This window comes from Aquarana catesbeiana, linkage group LG13, assembly GCF_042186555.1.
Source record: "Aquarana catesbeiana isolate 2022-GZ linkage group LG13, ASM4218655v1, whole genome shotgun sequence".
Classification (NCBI taxonomy): domain Eukaryota; kingdom Metazoa; phylum Chordata; class Amphibia; order Anura; family Ranidae; genus Aquarana; species Aquarana catesbeiana.
Genome location: NC_133336.1, coordinates 83,996,504 through 84,019,579, shown reverse-complemented (window position 1 = coordinate 84,019,579; position 23,076 = coordinate 83,996,504). Strand labels below are relative to the sequence as shown.

The 23,076-nt window shown below is 42.5% G+C and overlaps 1 protein-coding gene across 1 annotated transcript in view; it reads left to right on the top strand.

Annotated features, from left to right (window-relative positions):
- TTC9 (tetratricopeptide repeat domain 9) overlaps positions 1 to 16,637 on the top strand; it is an 86,773-nt gene extending 70,136 nt beyond the window's left edge. The window contains exon 3 of the mRNA XM_073608619.1: positions 638 to 16,637. Within this exon, the coding sequence (XP_073464720.1) occupies positions 638 to 717 (80 nt within the window). The 3' untranslated portion in view covers positions 718 to 16,637. The remainder of the gene's footprint in view (positions 1 to 637) is intronic.
- Positions 16,638 to 23,076: the final 6,439 nt, after the last annotated feature.

The following is a 23,076-nucleotide window of genomic DNA, read 5'->3' as shown; positions in this document are numbered from 1 at the left end:
AAAATAAGAACACATAACAAACACATAGTGGGGTTTTCTACTATTTGACTAAAAATACGCTTTAAAGGATAACTACAGCTAAAGCTTGTTCGGCTGTACTTCTCGTGTAGATCACAGCAGTGCAGTTCATTCTGCACTCCTGTGACCCATTTTCAGCTGACAGCGGGCTGAAACCTGCTGTCGGCTGATGTCACAGAGCCGGTCTAGGCTCTGGTAAGATTGCGGCCATATGGGCGTGATCTGCCCACATGGCTGGAGCGGCAGCTGACCGTCACCAGCTCTCATGGAGCTCTGAGAACTGAGCGATCGGCGGTGTTTGATCTATTGGTTCTCAGTCTTAGAGCCGGTGGGGGACAGATGCAGCATTGGACTGATGCTGCATCCACCTAGGTAAGTATGAATCTGTAAAAGTAAACGGAACCATACTATTCTTTTAAACTGATACATTGACTTTGTCTGATGACACCTTGAGACACCTTGAGACACCTTGGTTCTTTAAAGGTCAAACTCAGGAGTTATGCAGATGTTCAGAATAATGTACCATTGCGCTGAAAATGTGAAACCAAATGTGCAGGTACATTTCCACGCTAATTATTACTTTTTTTTTCTTTCTCTCTCTCTCTCTGTTTTCTTTTAGATACCAACGTAATCCGGTACATCCAGCTGGCAGAAATGAAGCTTAGTAGATGTTCCCAAAGAGAAAAGGAGCTCTCTTAAACAAGACATCATTTTTGCTGATTTGATCACATGACTGTTTCATCACTGCTAGCTGCGCGGTTCAGTGAGCACGCCTCATTAACCAGCCACACAATTTTGTTTTTCTTTGCAGTTCTATAAAGTACTGCACATGGCTGGATATATCTCTGCTTATAAGCCCCACCCCCTTCATATGTAAAGGGTTAGAGGAACAAAAACAAAACTTAGGGATCAAATCTGCCATAGATGTATCTGTGTCTGCTTCTGCAAAGCACTCCGCAATTGGCTTGCATTAACCAGAGGAGGGTGAGGTTGCCCATTGCACATTAAACCATCATTTTTTTTAAAAGTCTGCTTATGGCTGATATTGTAACGTTCAAAGGGCCTCCTGAATCATGCAATCTTTCCCAAGTCCCGTTTGATTCCTCCTTCACTTACACACAGCAAGCTCTTTTTATAGATCTGTAATTGTTAAAAACACTTACTGCTAAGGAAGTGCGCATTGTGCCAATTATTTGTGATTGGAGCATGGAGAGCAAAGGCAGGAATGGGCATTTTGTAAATGGCAGGTCTCCTGATTGCAGTTTATATCCATTTGTGCAAGTTTTAATCCTTACCTGCCCAGATTCCATTTATGTTACAGGAGTCAACCACGTTTATTTCTACAGATGAAACGCCATCTGAGCCTCACGAAGCAAAGTGTTTGAAACAAGAGCTGACTGTTTTGCCCGTATGAGCAAATCAGAAGCAGGTTTAATGAGGACCTGTCAATATTTTTGGAGATTTAACCACACTTTTTTGAAAGCAGTAGCGTTGATCGTTTTTCTATTTGGCATCACCACTGCCAAAGATATTCTACAGTTCATTTTGGATTTATTTAAATAATATGGACTGATTGACATCCCACAGTGGCTCATATCAGCCTATCAATACTCCGACATATCGGCCATTCTGGCAAATGTCACAGCTGCCAGGTTGCCAACACAGGACTAAAGCTGACCATACAGTAGTAGAATTTTATTTGACATTTTTCATTTTAAGAACACTTGTTTAATTTCCCAATCGTTAGTTGGGTCGAATCAGTGCCCATTTGTGACCGCACTGACGTGAAAATTCATATTTTTCTCATGGGAAAACACTTTTCCAACAGTGCTTGTGGTTTTTGCTTGGCAAAGTCCATTCCAACATCAAATATTTAAAGCAAACAAAATTTTGGAGTATTTTAAAAACACATTTAGTGAGTCATTTTATGTACTAAGAATTTTTGAATGTTCATTTGAAAATTTACAAGAGTATGGCCATCTTCTCCCATGTATATACAATATATGAAACCTGAGCAGAGAACAATTGCTATAGGCAATATAAACGCTTCTTCTTTCAAACACTTGCTTACCCAAAGAGGAGAAGGACTTATTGACAACAACCGATAATATTTTGGCTATCAAACCTGATTGGTTGTTTTTTTTTTTCACAAAATAAAATTTCAGAATGTGATCAAATCCATTCTGCAGTATGGTGCAGGTTTTTCTTTTTTTTTATTAAGGATATATGACAGATCCACTGTGCATCACTGAATATATTTTTGGATGCGTTGGACTGTAGCCAAAATGGCATTTATTGCTACAAACTGGCTTGAGGTCCTAATGATTTTGTTTTGTTCATATATCGAGGGGAAGGCTGTTCACTTTTTGAGATACAGGTTGATGATATTTCCAGACAGGAAAGGCATTTGCCTCTAGCAGCTTGATTTGTAAGAAAAGCCTGGCTGCAGCATAGCCTTCTGGGAAATAATTAACACCTAATGATGGTTCTTTCACGCCAACTGATATTTATCCGTGTCTTAAGACGTCTGCTAGTACTTGTAGTCATTTTAGCAGTAGTCCCTGTTCAATGTAAGGTGAAACTGTATTTTTAAAGTCCAGTACATGTGTAAAAGTACTTTACATCAAATTAAGCGGATGGCAAGGTGCGTTTAATCCAAACGGCTGTCAGCGGCAGTTTTTTTTGTTTTGTTTTTTTATACTAAAAATATTTCAAAGACAGTATGGCTTAATAAAATGTAGACCTATTTAAATGTAATAAAGCTTAATATATTTTACTGTGGTTCTGCTTTAAAGTATAAACTTCTAATGTTATGGAGGTAGGATCTAACTGGAGGGAATGTTAACAATGGGGTCTTGAGAGCTTCCAAAATTCAGATGTTAGGCCTTGTATGTATAAATATGAGAGCGATGTGAACAACAAGCCCTTACAAAGCATTTGCAAGCTTCTAACGCTTTCTTGAAGCCTTTATGGAAACCTGTAGCTCTAGCTTAGGAGTATTAAACTGGTATCACAAGTGTGCTGACCCCGGGCTTCAGTAGGCTTTCAGTTATTAAGTAGAGCTGAATTGTTGAAAGTCTTCTGAAACCTGGTAGCATCTGGTTCAAAGTGACAATTAGCATTCCCATTAAATTCCAGGTATGGGCATTTTTCACATAGTTGCATTGATCCAGCTCTGACCACTGTAACTATGTATATATGATACCTGTGGGATCCCTCTAGAACAGGGGCTCAAAACTTTCTACACAAAGGGCCAGTTTACTGCACTTCAGACTTTCCAGGGGCCGCACTGTGGCCAATGTGAGTAGAAAATGCTTTGTCATTAATGGGAGTTAACAATTCTTCATCATTTTGTATGAGTGGGAGGAATAGTGCCAATTTTATGTATTGGTGGAAGGAATAGTGCCTCATCTCTGGTGTGGGAGGAATAGTGCCCCATCATTGGTGTCAGCAGGAGAAATGGTGCTCCATTTTTGGTGTCAGTAGGAGGTCTAGTGCCCCATTATTGGCATCTGTGGGAGTAATAGTGCTAATTGTTGGTATCAGGGAAAGGAATAGTGCACTATCATTGGTGTCATTGAGAGGAATGTGCCCCATTGATGGTGTCAGTCTGAGGAATAGTGCCTTGTTTTTGGTGAGCAATAGTGCTCCATATGCCAGATAAAGTCAGACAAAGGGCTGCATCTGGCGCCACAGTTTGGAGACCACTGCTCTAGAAGCTGGAAATCATTGTAGTAGGCACTACTACTACTAGTTCCCCATGGGCATGGGTACTATTTAGGGAACACATTGCATATTCTCAATGAATGCAAAGCGTTTTCTGATTGGACAAGGTGGTACATTGCATTCATTTAGAAAATGCAAAATGTTCACTGAATGGTGCATGTGCTGAACGAGCGAGCTTCTATGTTCACTAAGCAGCAAGGCAGCCACTTCGCAAGGGACTAAAACTAGTGGAGATCACTGTAGTAGGAGAGCCTACTACAGTGATCTTCAGCTTCCACAGGGATCCCACAGCTCTTGCAGGGCTATGGGTGACGTGTTATCCCACACTTTTGGATGTGTTGAATGCCACTTCCCCTGCTGCATGCTGTGGTTCTGCTAACCACTACAGTACTACAGGGCACCGTAATGGCAGATGGGAGCACAGTGTGCAGTGGAGGACCCTGTATGTGACATAGGGAGAAGTGTTGGATGCCAGCAGGACCCTTGTTGTGGGAGATGACAAACACTGAAGTTGCCAACTGCCTGACAGGGAAATATTAGTAATCATCTTTAGTAGGGTGCTGCAAAATATTTTTTGTGTATCACCAGTCCCACTCTGGCTTCAGCAAAGTTTTTTGAGCTGAAAGCTTTGCAAATGCTTTATAAAGCTGGCTGTATATGTTGCTCTTATGAAAGCTGAAGCCTGTACATATAAGGTCGAAAAATCTCTGACCCTTTTCTTTGCTTTGTGATTGAGAATGTGTATGAAATGGTACTAGTGTAGATAAGATGCTTGTGTGGTCATGAATGGGATATCTGGGGCACCTTAGAGCCTCATTGGATAATTCTAGATGGTCATATTGGTTGATTTATATTGTTTTCCCAAAAAAAGTTAGGAGTGTGGTGGTAATAATGTGTACATTCTATTATGTAATGAAAAATAAGTCGATTTATGGATTTTGTAAATCATCTCAGCTTTAAATAATGTTATTGTACAAGTCCAGTTTCCAGAGTGTACTTTGGAGTATTCAATCTCCTCTGTATGATAACCTCTATAGTTGCCAGCTGCCTTGTATTTCCAGAAACAATCCCAAGTTTATCTGTTGTCCACCTCAGTTTCTGCCACTTAATGTGTTCTTGGTGTCAAAGAAAACCTGTACTGTGTGAGAGATTTGTAGGTCGCAACTGCTAACCTCTCTTAAAAATGCCCCATGCCGGTCTACTGGTTGCAATGAGTTGAGACACCGAAACAGAACAAGCATGCAATTGAATCGGTATGAATTAAATGAGTGCATGCTTCTTGATTAGAGTTTTGCAAAAAATAAGTGAAGCCACAGACAGGTGGCATTTTCAGAAGGTCAGCAATGGCAGCCCTCATATTTCTCAGGTTTCTTTTAATCGATGAGCAACCACACAATAAAATTTCTCTTTTTTTGAGTTTCAAATTAATTTCTTACAAACTTTTAAAGCCCAAAATAACCCTCATGACTTACTTCTGTAAAGCAGCCATGCAGTCATAAATATGATCCTCCTTACTCTGTAGGGCTTTTTCGGCTGGGTCCCTGCTCTCTTACCCAAAGCGGAGACCAAGCTCTCCCATGGCTCAACTTGCCCCTTCCCCTGAACAGTGCATTAATCAACAGCGCTGCTAGTCTAGCAAGAGCACTGTTGATTGGCGCACTGCATGTTGGCCAATTGAGAGCCTGGCTGCTACATTGTGTTTGAGAGGGGCACCTATATGGTCTTTTTATTTATCCCATTCCAAAATCATGGGCATTATTGTGAAGTGAACTGAATGCAGGGATTCAACCAGTCTATGCAGCTATGTGTCCATATAAATATAGCCTAAGGCAGGCATGTCCAAAGTCCAGCCCGCGGACCAATTGCGGCCCGCGTTCCGGTTTCGAACGGCCACCTGGTAATTTGGGCATGTATATCTTTTGTGGCCTTCAACGAATCCCCGAGCATCGGGGCCACAAAAGATATATATGCTGGTTGCCTTGGAGGGGGCGGTACAAGTACCGTACATACAGTGAGAATTTCCTGTTTACATGGCAGCCTCTGTAATAAGTAGTCCCATCTCCTGCCCTGCCATTGGATGACTGTTATGTCCATCATACGAGGCGGGACTTTGTATTACATAGGCTGCCGAGAAAACAGATTCTCCTGTATGTAATGTGTTGGTGCTTGTCCTGCCCCCTCCATGTCTACTCCGAGGCTGCAGATGGGCATGGATCAAGCTGCACTGATGGCAACGGCGGTGCTGCATTCATGGCAACGGTGGGGCTGCATTTGGGCACTGATTAGGCTGCATTGATGGGCACTGACCCTTTATTTTGCTTCACAGTTCTTTATTTAAAATTTTTTTTTCCTGAAACTTCCCTCTTAAAGTGAAGGTGCGTGTTATATGCTGATAAATACGGTATATCCAAATATCACTCCCAAGCTTATCTCTTCACCACAAAGGAAAATAATTATTATTGGGCAGTGTATTAGTGCTCGGACGAACACACTTAGACCGAATTTTAATGGTTCAAAGAATGTCAGGCAAAATGGTTGGCCCTCACGCATATTCACTTCATGAAATCTGTCCCTCTTTGAAAAAAGTTTGGACACCCCTGGCCTAAGGGGTCCCAACTTTACTAGCTGCATATTTGATCTGACTCGCTGATCCATTAAGTCGTGAAAAAAGATCAACAGCCCTGGGACTTGCCAAAGGTTCAACCATGGCAGCTTCCATTATTTTATTTTTTTTTTTCCTTTAAGTTTTGCAAACATACAGTTTAAGTGTCGGTTCACACTAGTGCAATGTGGGAACTAGTGCCGGTTCCTGCAACAGTGCGGGTGTCAATCGAAGGTTAATGACTCCCCCAGATCAGTTTGCACGTCGCAGTGCGAACTGTCAAATGGTGCAGGAATCGGATCCGATTCCAGTGTGGACTAAAAAGGTCCTGCACCATTTTGGTGCGCCATACAATCTGTATGGCTGAATTTGCATCGCACAGACATCGCATGTGATCTGCAGGGCAGTGAGGTGCGAATCACATGCAATGTCTAACATAGCACCAGTGTGAACCCAGCCTAATGCCCCGTACACACGGTCGGACATTGATCGGACATTCCGACAACAAAATCCTAGGATTTTTTCTGACGGATGTTGGCTCAAACTTGTCTTGCATACACACGGTCACACAAAGTTGTCGGAAAATCCGATCGCTCTGAACGCGGTGAAGTAAAACACGTACGTCGGGACTATAAACGGGGCAGTAGCCAATAGCTTTCATCTCTTTATTTATTCTGAGCATGCGTGGCACTTTGTGCGTCGGATTTGTGTACACACGATCGGAATTTCCGTCAACGGATTTTGTTGTCGGAAAATTTTATAGCCTGCTCTCAAACTTTGTGTGTCGGAAAATCCGATGGAAAATGTGTGATGGAGCCCACACACGGTCAGAATTTCCCACAACAAGGTCCTATCACACATTTTCCGTCGGAAAATCCGACCGTGTGTACGGGGCATAAGAGGCACCAGTACAAATACACTGAGGATGAACCACAGACAAATATTTTTTCATTTCAAAAGTTTCTTTTTAAATCACGATTTAATAGACCATAATTACTCTAACATCTGGATTTTGGGGACAGCCACATTTCTAAGGGGTGAATTCTCTGCCCAGGTTGTTTGAATATAGTTTACTTTGAATCACTTTGTCACATTTAGGTATTTCAGTGCTTTTGGCAATCCTATGCCTCAAGAACTTGCTCATAATGGAACAAGTTTGTGCTTGCTGTACATTGTACATACAGACAGAATCAGATGCTCCAGTAAAAATGCATCTGATAGCAGGTATAATTCTCCCAGCAAAACAGATGTCATATATGTGACAGGTGTACTAAGCCCTTAGGTGTTCCTGAGCAAATCAGGACAGTCCGTTTTTTATTTTTTATGTTCAGAATTGGCATTTGAGATCCTGAGAGGTCTTTTTCCCTTCTGTTCTCATGGAATCCTCCTATGGCGTCTAGCACAGGTGTCTTGTGTATAAGAACTGAGTGATGCTGATGAAAATGATTGTCGCCTTGTGTCTTCTATCTAATTGCACCCTCCTCTTTACATCGTTCTGATTTTACTCCTGATAATTGCAGTTGCCTATTCAGGATGGAATTCAGCTCCAGATCTTACAAAGAGCCGTGTTTTAATTGAAAATATTCACATTTTCCAGTGTTTTATCTAAACCTCTATATGCCAGAGAATTTTGATTGCATTCTTTACACTATAAAAGATCATCATAAAATAGAATGCCAGCCAAACAATTCGATTTTGCAATATTTACACGTTTTATAAATCATTATTGTTGTAAAACGTTGCGCAAACTGTTGGCGCTATATAAATCCTGTATAATAATAATAATAATATTTTTTACCAGTCAAAAAAAAAAAAATCAGAAAATCTGTTTAGCCAGACTTGGAATCCAGGCTGTATAGGCATCTGGTGGCAGCTTTAAGGTATATTTAAATCTAAGAACACAAATTGATAGTTTACCAATCCTTAGATGTGGATTGCTGCTTTTTGATTTTTTTTTTTTTTTTCACTTTTTTTTTTTTTTTAATTATTATTAACCTGGTGATTCGGTTATTAACACACTTCCTGCCCTGGGATTATATCTGTATTAAGCAGTGTTATCACTGTGGGACAGGGAGTGTGTGAAAACGACATAACACCTCTCTCTTCTCTATAACTGGGGGGAGGGGTTGTGTAGACCACAGCGATTGCAGCGAGCAATGCAGTTGCATAGAGCACAGGGAAGTTATCAGCTCACAAGATTTCTTGTTGGTTGAGCAGCTATATATATTTTTTTATTTAACAGACCAAAAGGGAGTAATTAGGAGAAATGTATTGTTAGAGTTTACATACAGTTAAAGATCTGCAGCTTCCCGTGTCACTATCCTACATTCCACCTACCTGTAAAGATAGCAGAGCCCTATGCAGTGATCACACTATTTTTACAGGGATGCTGTTCTAATGTCAATTGTATTTGTGATGTTCAGGGAATTACAGGAAGTTGATTTCAAGTCCTAAGCCGGCCATACATGGGTCGAATTGCGAAAGAATTTTCTTTCAGAAACCGGAACTAAGAATTTTGCACCATTAGTGGGCCACAGCAATGGCCAATTTTCAAGTGGCCATCTAATTTGAGTGACCAGACATGTTGGAAATATTTTGAAAAACAAATTTCTAATCAATTATGGGAGAATCGTGCAAGAAATATAATCGAAAAACAAATGCGCCTGAGCTGTGACCTGGAAAGAAAAGAAGATTCCCGGCCACAAAAACTTTTTTCTGTAACGTGAGATGAAATTGAAGGCTTGGTTGATCGAATTTCGAAATTAATAGTGGCACCATCGGATCACAAAATGCACAATTTCTGATTTCCGAAAGAAAATTTGTATGGAATTTGACCCATGTATTGGTTTGCATTAGTCTAGTTTTGGTTAGAGTGTGACAGGGGAAATATGGGCACTTCCTGTATGTGGCAGGTGTCAGACACAGACATCCCAAGTCTCCTGTGAGGTGCGGGAGACTCCGCATTTCAGGAGCGGCTCCCAGACACCCGCGAGTGCCCTGCAATATCCCGGAAGGGTCGATCTTGAGCGAATGTGCGGTGTCAGGCCATCTGCTATGGTGAAATGGTCCCATTCTGGTTGGTTCCTCTGCCTTCAATCCACACCCCTCATCTCTCATTGGCTCTGGAGAAGCTCTGAATTTTTGGCGCGGAGAGGAGCTAGCTGGAGGGAGGATGTGAAATGTTAGCACCGACAATGTCAGCAAAGAATGTGGTGCCATAATACAGCCCAATTCCAGGAAATAAAAAAAACAATCCAATCTTGAAGTATGTGGGGGGAAGGAAGGGGGAGAATAGAACTTTCACTTACCTGTTGCCAGGAACATTAACCCTGTATGGTCTGATAAGGGGGCCGGGGTGTGACATTAGGCTGGCCATACATGGTCGAATTTCGAAATTCGTAAAGGTAAAGTTGGGTAAACGCAGATTAAAATTCAGTTTAGTAGGGATCGGACAAATTTTGATCTCTGTGTAGCCCTCCCTGTTAGAAAGAATTTTCTTTTGAAAATCAGAAAATTTGTGCATTTTGTGATCCGATGATGCCACCACTGCTTTTGAAATTCGGTCAACCAAGCCTTCAATTTCACCTCATGTTGCTACAGAAAAGAATTTTCATGGCTGGGAATCTTCTTTTCTTTCTGGGAATTTTCTTTTCTTGCACATGCGCATTTCTTTTTCGATTTACAATTCTTGCACAATTCTCCCATTATTGGTTAGAAAATCGTTAGTTTTTCAAAAACTTCTAACATGTCCGATTACTCAAATTTGATTGCCGCACGAAAATCGGCTGTTGCTGCAGCCCACTAATGGTGCGAAATACGAATGAAAATTCTTAGATAAGATTTTCAAAAGAAAATTCTTTTGAAATTCGACCCGTGTATGGCCTGCCATAGTCAGTAAAACATACACAGGCGCTGTGGCGAACCAGTCCATGCTGGAAGAAGCCAGCTGAAGCAAGGAATTAGGCAAAGTCGGGTAAACAGATTAAAATTCATTTTAGTAGGGATTGGCCAAATTTTGATCTCTGTGTAGCCCTCCCTGTTAGACAGAAGCCGATCATTAGACCACCTTAGTATATTCATGCCATCCCACATACTGACTCCTACCACCTTGACCACTTCAAGTCACTGAAGTGGTCATGGTGGTTAGAGTGTTTCTTTAATATCTCTCAGCAGAAGTAAACCTGTGTATACTGATTCCATTTCATTCGATCATCCTCTAGTTGTATTGGGGGGGGGGGCGCTCTGCGCCTCGCCAACTCCCTGAAATGAGTTTTGGCAGGTTGGTATGTCTGCAGACAAAACAGGAAGTATGGGGCAATCCCCCCAGCAGGGGCACAGATTGCAATTAAATATTTTTTTTTAGTACAGTGAAGAAGGTTTAGATCTGTTGACAGGGTTTTTAATGAGGTCCATGTCCCTTTTTAGAGGAGAATTCCCCACGATTCCTCTAGAGGTGACAAGTATCTGACAGAACAGGAAGAGAAGAAGCAGGTATGAGCTCAGGCATGTCAGATTTCTGGTCCAAACCTGCCTAGGCTATCCCACCAGAAAGCTGTCGCTGTACACCACCAATCATAAGCCACTGAAGCATTCCCCGCAGCCGTACATTTACACGCCCTTTGTATACGTGTGGATGCGAGGTGGGGAAGGCCTCAGCCACTTATGATTGGTGGTGTGCAGAGACAGCGTTATGGCGGGATAGCTCAGGTGGGTTCGGAACTGGGAATCTGAACACGCTTAAACCAGAGTTGCACCCAAAAGTGGAAAGTTCCACTTATCGAACTCTTTTTTTTTTTTTTGGTAGGGGGGGCTGAACTCCTTATTAGTCCCCTTTCACACTTGTGCAACCTGAAAGTCGCATGACTTTGCCATGACCTTGACGCAATGCCTGTGGAATCTTGCGGTCTATGGGCCTCAAGTCGCATCAAAGTCAGACCAAAGTAGTGCAGGGACTACTTTGAAGTTGCACAGATATGAACAGTACTCATTGGAAATCATGGGGTACGACTTGTAATGCGACTTTGCAGTCCCAAGTCACAGAACAAGTCGCACAAGTGTGAAAGGAGCCTTAAAGTCTTTCTGAAAGAAGAGGAAATCTCCTCGATGGAGGCACACAGAGAGTGTGATACCTGACTGAGAAATCCGTGGGGAAACGGCACTCAAAGATCTAACCCTTCCTCTCGCAGTATTTTAAAAATACATTTTATTAATGTCTGAAGGAATGATAACTGGACCAGAGAATGTTCTGCTCTAATTAGGTAGTGTGTACAGCTGCCCCAGGGAGCATCCGGGACCCCATCAGCATTTCTCAGCATTTAGTGCAGAGCTGTGCTGTTACTCTGCATAGACTTCCATTTACTGCATCATAGATCTCATTGTCTGCAGCACGCCTCTTCTGTATCCACGGCAGCATGAAAGTGCCCGTGTGTCGCCATCAATCTTCAATGAAATCTATGCAGAGTGGCAGCACAACTCCACTGTAGCCGAGCTAAATGAAGAGGAACACTGACAGGGCAATTCTTCTGCTTTTGAATCCTCAGAGAGATCAGTTCATAGCCTGCTAATAGAGTAGTGTTACATTTTAAAAATTACTGCAGAAAAACATGAGACAAAGGATTAGTTTACACTCACAATCTGAAGGGAGGTAAAAATAGGCATCTGAGTCATGATTTTACTGCCCTGTGACCAGCACCCTGCCCCTTAAGCTGCAAAGGCATCCTGACAGAATCGTACGCATGGTGTGCTTTGCATGGCAAAAAATTATCCCTGTTGTTGCACTTTGCAGACAGGACCACCTCAGATTGCAACCCATTCAAGTGATGGAGTCGCCCTGCAACTGTAGCTGCTAGGTTTCCTCCAAATATTCCCATTACAAAAGCCTGTTTGGCAGCAGGGAGACGGCAGTATCGCTTCCTGAATGCCAGTCAGCCGCACCTGTGCCACTCTTTGAATACAATCCAACATGGAATGCTTTTCACAGACCAGCACAGGTGTAAATAACCCCTAAGGGCTCATTAACGCGAGCTTTGACACCCATCCTGTGTGCTGGGCCCCTTTTCTGCATTCACTTTGGAGCTGCACGCCTATAGAGGTGCATGGACACAGCCACTGCTCCCAATGTAACATCCGCCTGGGTACGGGGCGCTGAACACAGACAGTATGAGTTCAGGGACCCACATGGAGGTCAAATGTGTCTGTCCAGCCACTGTATACCAATCAACGTGAATGACACTGCCTGTACGCAAGTCCACAAAAAAATCTGTGTATACTGTGTAGGCAAAACACGGCTCTCACACGTGTGTTCGCTTGAGTTTGCCCATGTGAACGAGGCCGAACGCATAGTAAAGCGCATTACCACAAAAAGTGTGAAGTCAACCAAAAGTATAGGCCTCCTACTTTCACATTGCAGAGAAGTCTTCCCTGCACATATTTTGCCTGTGTTGGCTCAGTGAAAAATGACACGGCTCTCCTGAAATAAACTGAGAAACCGCAATGTGACACAAGAACGTTCTGTGCCAGAGATTTTTTCATTTTTGATTGGGAATCTGTGCTTAAAAATTCCGCACAGAGACCGAGGAGCACCAGGCATGAAATTACAGCAGGAAATGGTGTAATGACACTGCAGTACTGTTCATTATTGGCCTTGGATATGCATTTTCTTATTGCCCATGACAACTATTTGCTTTGCAATTGTCTTTCAAGAGCGTGTTAGAAATTAAAGTTTTTGTTTTTTTTTTTTTTTTTTTTACTTAATAGCCTCCAGCAAATAATGTATTGAAATGCCACCCAGCCATTCTTGATGTGATACTCCTAGGCAGTTGCCCCAGGCATTAAAAAAAAAAGGAGTTAAGCCTTCCAAATGTTAATTGAACTTTCAATAGATTATTTCCCCATAGGAATAAATGGCTATTAACCTCCATCATTAATACAGTAATTAATTCCTCTAGTAATTATAAGGTAATTCCTCTAGACATTAGTATTGCCAGTAATTAATACCAACTAAGTCTTTAATACCAAGCAGACATCTGTAATACTATGAATAAAGCAATGAATACATTCCCTTGGTCAATAACTGCCTCTAACTATTAAAATAAATACCCTCCTCAACTGGTAGGCATTTTTTTTTATAATTCATATGTTCACCCCACACCCCTCACCCCTTCCCAAATAAAGTATTTCCCCCAACTATTAAGAAAGAAAATCATTTACAACCACTAACCCTCTGAGATAGTGTCCAATTCCCAAGGATGTCACAGCAGCTAGGGCAAGTGTCCAATTTTTAATTCCAGAAAGGTCTCTGTACACAAGTCAGTGGGAACACAAAAGCAGCTTGAAGCAAATCATTGCAGCTTAAAAGGGGGACATTGAACACTGAATAATCTCAGAATGAATTCAAAGTGAAGCTGAATGCTACTAATAGCAAGCTGCATTTGCTAGTCAACACAAACCCATAAAGAAGAACTTTGGTCTGCCCCACATGGTTGGATGCAGGCACAATTTGGCCCAAAATTTTCCAGTTGTCTCATTCAACAAAAGTCTTTTGAAAGATTGACTTTTGCAGAGCAGAGTGGTGCCAACAAGGCCACCGACAGCTTCAATTTCAGCTGTGTATGGCCATCTTAGGGCAGGACAAGGTAGCTACTGTATGCTAAAGAATTATGGCTGGCAGCTTTTTTTGTTTTGCGAATGATATTCCTCGTTCCTTATTTGGTTGACACCAGAATCGCAAGGAATGCAGACTTTTTGTCCTGTGCTATTCCTGCAGTGCAATTTTGCAGCCCATTTGAAAGGGTTGCAAATTGCATGCATTACTTTTTGTGTGTTCCAGCGCAATCTGGTGCCCACAAACATCTGCATTTGGGGTGCAGTTAACAATGTATTGGGACCTGCAGCAGATCACAAAAGCAGTACGTTTTAATCAGCACCACATTCTGGTGTGAACTGGCCCTTAAAGCAGACCTTCAGCAGACCTAAATGTCATGTTGCGCTGCCTTCTCCACCTCTCACAATTGGATATAAATCTATGAGGTTTTTTTTGTTGTTTTTTTGTGACATTTATTTGTGCTGCAAAAGGACTTTCTCATTTCTCGTCTAGGTGAAAATTACATTTGTGTGGCCCACCCAGGTGTGTGCAGATGTGCCAAACGGCTCTGCCAGGACCAGAGGCCAGGCAAAGTCCTTCAGAACATCTGTGAATGTGCCATAATGGCAGTGCCTGAGGGGGCCAGGCCAATAAACAAAGGAACTGAAGTTTTTATTAAATCCCAACTCTAGCCAAAACTTTTTTTTAATTCAAATTTTGGATAGAGCAGGGAGGGATTGGAGTCTATGTAAAGTTTTTATTGCTCGTGTATGCTCACCTGAGAGAGTTGCCTCGCTTCCTGTCCTCTACAAGAAAAAAGAAGTAAAGTTACATTTTCCTGTAAATGCACAGGTTTTTATTGCTCTTTGTATCTCTTTCTGGAAAGTCTCCCCTCAAAGTGTTATAGGCCATCATTGGGACAGGAAATGGGGGTGAAAATGTTCTCTGGTAGGGACAAAGCATTACAATATTGACCAAAGTTCCAATAATCGCACTCTCCATCTTAAAATTATAGTTTAAAGTTTTGGCTGCAGCTGGACATGAAAAGGAATTTGCCATAAAAAGAAAACACCAGTGTGGGAACGCTCTCCCTATGCATTTCCTAACGTGAGCCTGAGTCTCCACCAAGGAATTTGTATTAGTCTTGTAAAACAGCGAATGTCCTCTCACCTAAAACTGGCCATACGCTATGCAAATTTTGAATGGTTCCTGATGAAACTGCCAAAATTTGTTACATGGCTGGCCCTGTTGGCCCCCTCATGTCTGATTTCCTTTGATTTGAAAATCCAAGCAGCGGCTGCATCCAGTCACGGTGAGCACAAAAGGAGGTTTGGCTATCTGTACTGTATAGTGTAGATGGAGGAATCTGCTCCGTGGTCTTAATGGGGAAAAAAATCTAGTGCATGGTTAGCTTAAGTGTCTTGCTTCATTCATGACAGAATTCTTTTAAAGGATGAGACACTAACATAGGACAGGTCAGCATTGCAGCCAGGTAATTAGCATTTTTAGATTGCTGCTCCAATGTTTTCTTGACTTTTGGTACAGTAGTAAACCATCCATGCCCTAGAGTGCAGCTTGCCTGGTAAAATACGTACCTTCCTCCTCACGATCTTGATTGCACAGTCATGCCTAGTGCTGCACAGCCTTTTCCATGAAAATGCCCAGTCCAGGTTCTCTTGCATATGCATTTTGTAGCCTAATTCATTCCTAAGGCTGAGCCATACTTTCGGTGGCCTCCAGCAGTTGAGTGGAGTTTGGCTAATCCATAGAAATGAATAGGGCTGCAGTGCGTGTGTATAGTAGGAAGAGGACCCGGGGCATATTTCTTGCAAGAACTGGGATGCATAAGCAGAAGGTCTTTTAGCAAGCAGGGTGACCTCGGGGTGGGAATGGGGTGGACATCTCTTACACAGGGATGCCCCATCCTCAGCCTGGCACTGAGCTTCCAGTGCTCCAGGTGTTAAAAGATTCGGGTCTCTGGGCTGAATTCAATAGAAGAAGCTCCTGATGGGGACCTGCCTGTTCCTCTAATTTTTAGCTAAGCCTTTTTTTCTGGATTCTAGGTTGAAGTGGCTTGCTATTGTTTTTTACAATATTGGGATAGGGACCGATTTATAATACCGATACCGTAAATTAATAGGGTTTTCAGATTTATCAAATGCAGGTGATACTGGTGAATTGGCTTTTAGCACTATAATATATGTTGTCTGGGTGTGAACAGAGTGCGACCCATTGGAAGACTGTTCAGCTAAATCCCCATATACTGTACAACCATTCAGTGACACAACCCTGGATACAGTGGGACCTTCTGTCTGGGCATCCGCTGCTATGTATCTTGTTATCTTCAAATTGCAGCAGTGCTAAAAGGAATGATGTTCTGGTTTCCATAAAACGGAAGACCATTTACCATTTCACAATAACACTTCTAGATCTTGAAATGTGATGCAATATGTACCAGGTGGAATTTCAGTATGTTTAAATTTTGGTATTGTCAATTCTTGTTAAAACTGCATGCGTGCGTTGTGATTTCTGGTCTTATTATTTGAAGAATGTGTCCTTTCTAAATGGCAACAATACAGTAAATTTAAAGGGAAAGTTTTTTTTTTAATGTATTTTTTATATTTTAGATAAAATTTATTTCAATGTTTCCCCTGTTTGATTTATTTAATATTGTCATGTTTGTCCTTAGTAAAAGTATCATACTCCACAGATCTGTGTATTTTTCTGAATGTATCCACATTATTAAAAGCTATACTAGAGCAGTCATTGTCAACCAGGTTTCTGTGGAACCCTAGGGCTTCTCCAGAGATTTCTGGGGTTTCCTTTCGTGGTGGCTCCTATTTGATGGCATGTGCATAGTTCCAGGGCTAACGCCACCTGGTAACATCAGCAGCATGTCACCAATGATCTTCTTGGCTACCTGCAAGGGGGCATTATTATAACTGCCTCACAAATAACTGTTAGCTGGGGTTCCCCAAGACCTGATAAATATTTTAAGTTCCTCTTGTGTAAAATGGTTGAGAAAGGCCAATCAAGTTTCTCCAAACCAAACTCCCTAATCCATGTCTTTATGGACCTTGCTTTGTGCACTGGTCCAAATCATTTGGTGGAGGGGGGGGTTATGATGTGGGGTTGTTTTTCAGGGGTTGGGCTTGGCTCCTTAGTTCCAGTGAAGGGAACTCTTAAGGCGTCAGCCTTCTAAAACATTTTGGACAATTTCATGCTCTCAAATTTGTGGGAACAGTTTAGGGGATGGTCCCTTCCTGTTTCAACATGTCTGAGCACCAGTGCACAAAGGTCCATAAAGACAAGGATGAGAGAGTTTGGGGTGGAGGAACTTGACTTGCTTTGACTGACCTTAACCGGATAGAAACACCCTTGGGATGAATTGGAGAGGAGACTGCTAGCCAGGCCTTCTCGTCCACATCAGTGCCTGACCTCACAAATATGCTTCTGGAAGAATGGTCAAACATTCCCATAGACACACTCCTAAACCTTGTGCACAGCCTTCTCAGAAGTGTCAAAGCTGTTATACCTGCAAAGGGTGGGCCAAATCAATATTGAACTCTGAGAGATGTTATTCCTGGAGGTACTTTGTTGTCTTTTCGGGACCTCTCTATTAATTGCAAAGGGTGGGCCAACTCAATACTGAACCCTACAAACTAAGACTGGGATGCCATTAAAGTTCATGTGTGTAAAGGCAGGCGTCACAATACCTTTGGTAACATAGTGTATCTCACCAAAATTAAATTCAGGGGCTGCCTGCCATTGATTGAGCTCCTTAAATGCTAGTTGCATGTCTGCCATCTGGCCATTCACCATTCGAAGAAATAATGGATAACCTTTTCTATAGGCATGAATGGAGTTTGTGGGATATACAGTTTGTAATGCCACAACTGATTATTGTCCATGATACTTTTTATTTGCATTAACGGTTACATTTTCATGACAAGCTTTTGGGGATCCACCCCCCTTCTTCTCAGTCTAAGCATAAATTGGGATAGAATCTTAGGAACAAAGAACAAGGAGGAGAGATGGGTTTGCTTTAAGAGCATATTAAATAAGGGCATTAGCCAATGCATCCCATTGGGTAATAAATTTAAAAGAGCGAACAAAAGTCCTGGATGGTTTAACTTTAATGTAAAAATGCATATAAAAGCAAAGGAGAAGGCCTTCAAAAAATACAAGGTTGAGGGATCCTCATTAGCATTCACACTTTGTAAAGAATGCAACAAGAAATGTAAGGGTGCAATAAGGGCGGCTAAGACAGAACATGAAAGACACATAGTGGAGGAGAGCAAAAAATATCTCAAGAAATTCCTTAAGTATGTAAACAGTAAAAAAGGGAGGACGGACCATATTGGCCCCATAAAGAATGAGGAAGGACATCTGGTTACAAAGGATGGGGAGATGGTGAAGGTATTGAATTTATTCTTCTCCTCGGTCTTCACGAGGGAATCAGGGGGCTTCAGTAACCAAAACTGCAGTATTTATCCTCATGACACATCATAGGAAGCACCTCCATGGTTAACAGAGGACAGAATTAAAATTAGACTTGGGAAACTTAACATTAATAAATCACCGGGACCAGATGGCTTGCACCCGAGGGTACTTAGGGAACTCAGTCAAGTAATTGCCAGACCACCTAAGTATGCTGTCCAGTTCTGGGCACCAGTCCTCAGGAAGGATGTATTGGAAATGGAGCGAGTACAAAGAAGGTCAAAGATAATAAAGGGTCTGGAGGATATTAGTTATGAGGAAAAGTTGCGATCACTGAACTTATTCTCTCTGGAGAAGAGACGCTTGAGAGGGGATATGATTTCAATATACAAATACCATACTGGTGACCCCACAATAGGGATAAAACTTTTTCACAGAAGGGAGTTTAACAAGACTCGTGGCCACTCATTAAAATGAGAAGAAAAGAGGTTTAACCTTAAACTACGTAGAGGGTTCTTTACTGTAAGAGCGGCAAGGATGTGGAATTCCCTTCCACAGGCGGTGGTCTCAGCGGAGGGCATTGATAGTTTCAAGAAACTATTGGATAAGCACCTGAATGATGGCAACATACAGAGATATACAATGTAATACGGACATGCAGTATAAACACACACATGGGTTGGACTTGATGGACTTTTGTCTTTTTTCAACCTCACCTACTATGTAAGCAGTACTGACACACAAGTCTTAGCAAAATAAGCAGGGCATGTGTTGAAGAAGAAGAACCCAGGAGGGGGGGGGGGAACCAGTGAACTGGCAGCCGTGCAGATCGCAGATGGCCTCACCTTGAAGATCTTGGGGGAGTGGGGGCAAAAAAGTATACGTTTTGAGTGGAGGGGGAGATTTTAAAGGCTATCTCTCCAAAAAGTATAGTTATCTTTTAATCTATTATCAGCCAGGCAAATGGCATCTACAAACTGTAAAGCATGCTACATTCCTCCAACATTTTAATCTTCAAACAGGTATTATGTGCATTCTCAAAATATTAGGCAGCTGAAGGCTGAAAACATAATAAAATAACATATACAGTATCTCACAAAAGTGAGTACACCCCTGTATGGTCTTGGCCACCATGCTGCAGCTCAGTTTCAGGGTCTTGGCAATCTTTTTATAGCCTAGGCCATCTTTATGTAGAGCAACAATTCTTTTTTCAGATCCTCAGAGAGTGCCATGAGGTGCCATGTTGAACTTCCGGTGTCCAGTATGAGAGAATGAGAGAGATAAAATCCAAGTTGCTAAAATGATGCCAGGATAAAAGGGTCTTCCAGAACCCATTTATCAATACATCTATCAATATTTAATGGATCAGAGAACAAGACAAAAAAGCCACAACCTTGTCATGGGCACACTGGTTAATCGGGATACCTTCATACTGAAAGGTTCTTCTAGTGTAACTGGTTTCCAAATATGCTGGCACACAGCTCCAAAAGTACCTAATTAAAACTGCAAAACAAAATAGGAGAATATCTACTAAGTGTAGTATAGCGTATAATATGAAGTCTAAAACTGTGGACTGGTCCTGTTGGCTTAGCCTCAGCAGTAAATGATGCATGCTGAGCAACAGCTCCCGTCTCAGCCTCTGTCTTCAGAGGTACTGATTTATCCTCCTCATCCTCCAACTAGCTACACTGTAATGTAAGCCACCCCAGGAGAGATGGCAATACTCTCACATTGCCAAGTGAGGTAAATGTACCTACAGCTATATTCTAGACCAGCCATTCTCAGCCAGGTTTCCATCCTTGGGTTTCTCCAGAGGTTGTTGGGGGTTTCTTGAGCTGTGGCTGAATGATCTCCTCTTTGATGGTGCCTGCATAGTTCCAGGACCAATAAAGCCTAGTAATGTCTGCAGCATGACACACGCTGAGCAACAGTTCCCGTGTCAGCCTCCATGTTTAGAGGTACTGATTTATCCTCATCACCTAGCTAGCTAGACTGTGATGTGAATTACCACTCTCACACTGATTGCCAAGTAAGGAGAATGAACCTGCAACTACATACATGGATGACACAAGCACTGTTGGTACGTGATTATTATTTGCTTCCTAGCCATTGAGTATTTATATTTATCATTTCTACCCTGAGCCACATTCTGTAGGGAATCTCCACCTCATCTTTTCTTGAATAGGTTGTCTTCTATACAAGTCCACAAAGTGTATGTAAACCCTAACAAGCAACTTGTTTTATTTTGGTCTGTTAAATTTTGGGCTGTCCCCAGAAAAGTAATAGGAGGGGAAATCTTCCAATGGAGCATTAGTTCTGGTGATCCTGATGACACACCAGTATTTCTTCACTTTGGAGGGATTTCCTCTCACTCTCTGTTTTGGTTATGGGACAGAAAGTAAATCTCCCCAATGGAACACAGATGGCAAAAACAAACCCAATAGGCACAAATTCAGGCATGATTCCGCCCTAAAACGGAGAACAGGGACACACCAAACCCCTGCTTTGAGCCGCGTCTGCACTAAGTGTGAACCCAGCTTTAATTAATTGTTGTGGCTATTAAGTGGGCATAATTTTGTGATAATATGCTCAGAGGCATACAGTGAAGGGAAAACCGAAGAGGACATTAAATATATGCTATGGGGTGTGGTGGGTAGACATTGCAGTTTATCAGTAATACAGGCTACCTGAAACTAACTACCCATAGAAACACATTAAGCAGCTTGGCATTCATAAGGTTGCATGACACCTCTGTGTAAAAGAACTAAATATACAGCTCTATTAAATGTAAACAATTGCATTACACATAAAATGTCATTCAAAAAAAGTCAATATTTTGCAAGATGGAGAAAGCATATGGAAGATCCCCACACCAGCTTCTGTGCAAAGGAGAGGCACACAACGCCATTGTGCTCACAGCACCAGATAAAATGGGCCCTTAGATTGTAGAGTGGCCACATAAGAGAGTATCCAAAGGAAATCCTCTGATCAGCCCTGTATATTCGATAGAATGCAGAATAACCTTCATAGGAATCAACTCGCAACCTCTCATTCACATGGAGCACATCCGAATGTTAAACACAAAAGAAGACTCCCATAGTGAAGTATGTTTGAAAAAAACAAGGAGCTTTATTGTATTGTACTTACAACAGGTCCGAATAAAAACAGCATTCCAAACAAACAAATCAAGATGGCTGACTACACAAGCACTCTACCAGCCCCTGCCATCTTGATTAAACCTACATGGTTTAGGAGATATCCACTGTATCAGCATGTGCCGACATCGACACATGCGCACTGAAGAAACGGACTGAGCGTGCGTTTTCTTCAACTGATCCAACCAATATCAGCGCCGGAGCCCGCGATACCCAGAAATAACTTCAGGAGACATGTCTCGGCCAGAGCAGTGTACTGGGACCACTGCGGGGGGCTTCAATCTAAGGCATTTCATATTGAGCTAGTATGCTATGCATACTAGCTTATTATGCCTTTGTCTTGCAGGTTTTTTTTTTTGGTGGGTTTACAACCACCTTAATAGCGCTGTATATTTAGTTCTTTTAGATTTTGTGTATTTGTAATCAACAAATCGTTTGCTGCCTGCTATTCTTTTTTCTTGGCTCCTGAGGCAGCGCTGATGCTTTGTGGGTTTTATGTGACAACACTCCAGGGCTTTTTTTCAGCTGGAACTTGGTGGAACTCAGTTCCACTACCTCTGGCTCAGGCCCTCTGCTCCCTGCTCACCATTAACACTTGTAAATACAGAAGTCCAGCTTCTGTGTTCACCAGTGATAGCTTGTCTCCAACAGATCTGCAGAGTGCAGCATGGGATCAAGGGAGATGCAAGTGCCCGAGGTTCATTGTGGATGCTGAGACTCCCACTAGATGATCTGCAAGCGAGGGAGGAGGTGCCACCTACAGTGTGCGGGGAGGTACTAGAGCCGGCTGGGTGCTTCAGTTTAATACAGCAACAAAAATAAGATGTGAAAGATGGAGCTTTTAATGAGGGAAGGTTGCATGCAGAGGTCAGAGCTGAAGAGGGGTGAAAGTGCGATGTGGATGGGAGATGCAGAGGTGAGCAGTTGTGGAAAAAGACTGAACTTGGCACTCTATATGCAGCGCACCCCTGAACTCGGCACTCTATATGCAGTGCACCCCTGAACTCGGCACTCTATATGCAGCGCACCCCTGAACTCTGCACTCTATATGCAGCGCACCCCTGAACTTGGCACTCTATATGCAGCGCACCCCTGAACTCGGCACTCTATATGCAGCGCACCCCTGAACTCGGCACTCTATATGCAGTGCATCCCTGAACTCGGCACTCTATATGCAGTGCACCCCTGAACTCTGCACTCTATATGCAGCGCACCCCTGAACTCTGCACTCTATATGCAGCGCACCCCTGAACTTGGCACTCTATATGCAGCGCACCCCTGAACTCGGCACTCTATATGCAGCGCACCCCTGAACTCGGCACTCTATATGCAGTGCATCCCTGAACTCGGCACTCTATATGCAGCGCACCCCTGAACTCGGCACTCTATATGCAGTGCATCCCTGAACTCGGCACTCTATATGCAGCGCACCCCTGAACTCGGCACTCTATATGCAGTGCATCCCTGAACTCGGTACTCTATATGCAGCGCACCCCTGAACTCGGTACTCTATATGCAGCGCACCCCTGAACTCGGCACTCTATATGCAGCGC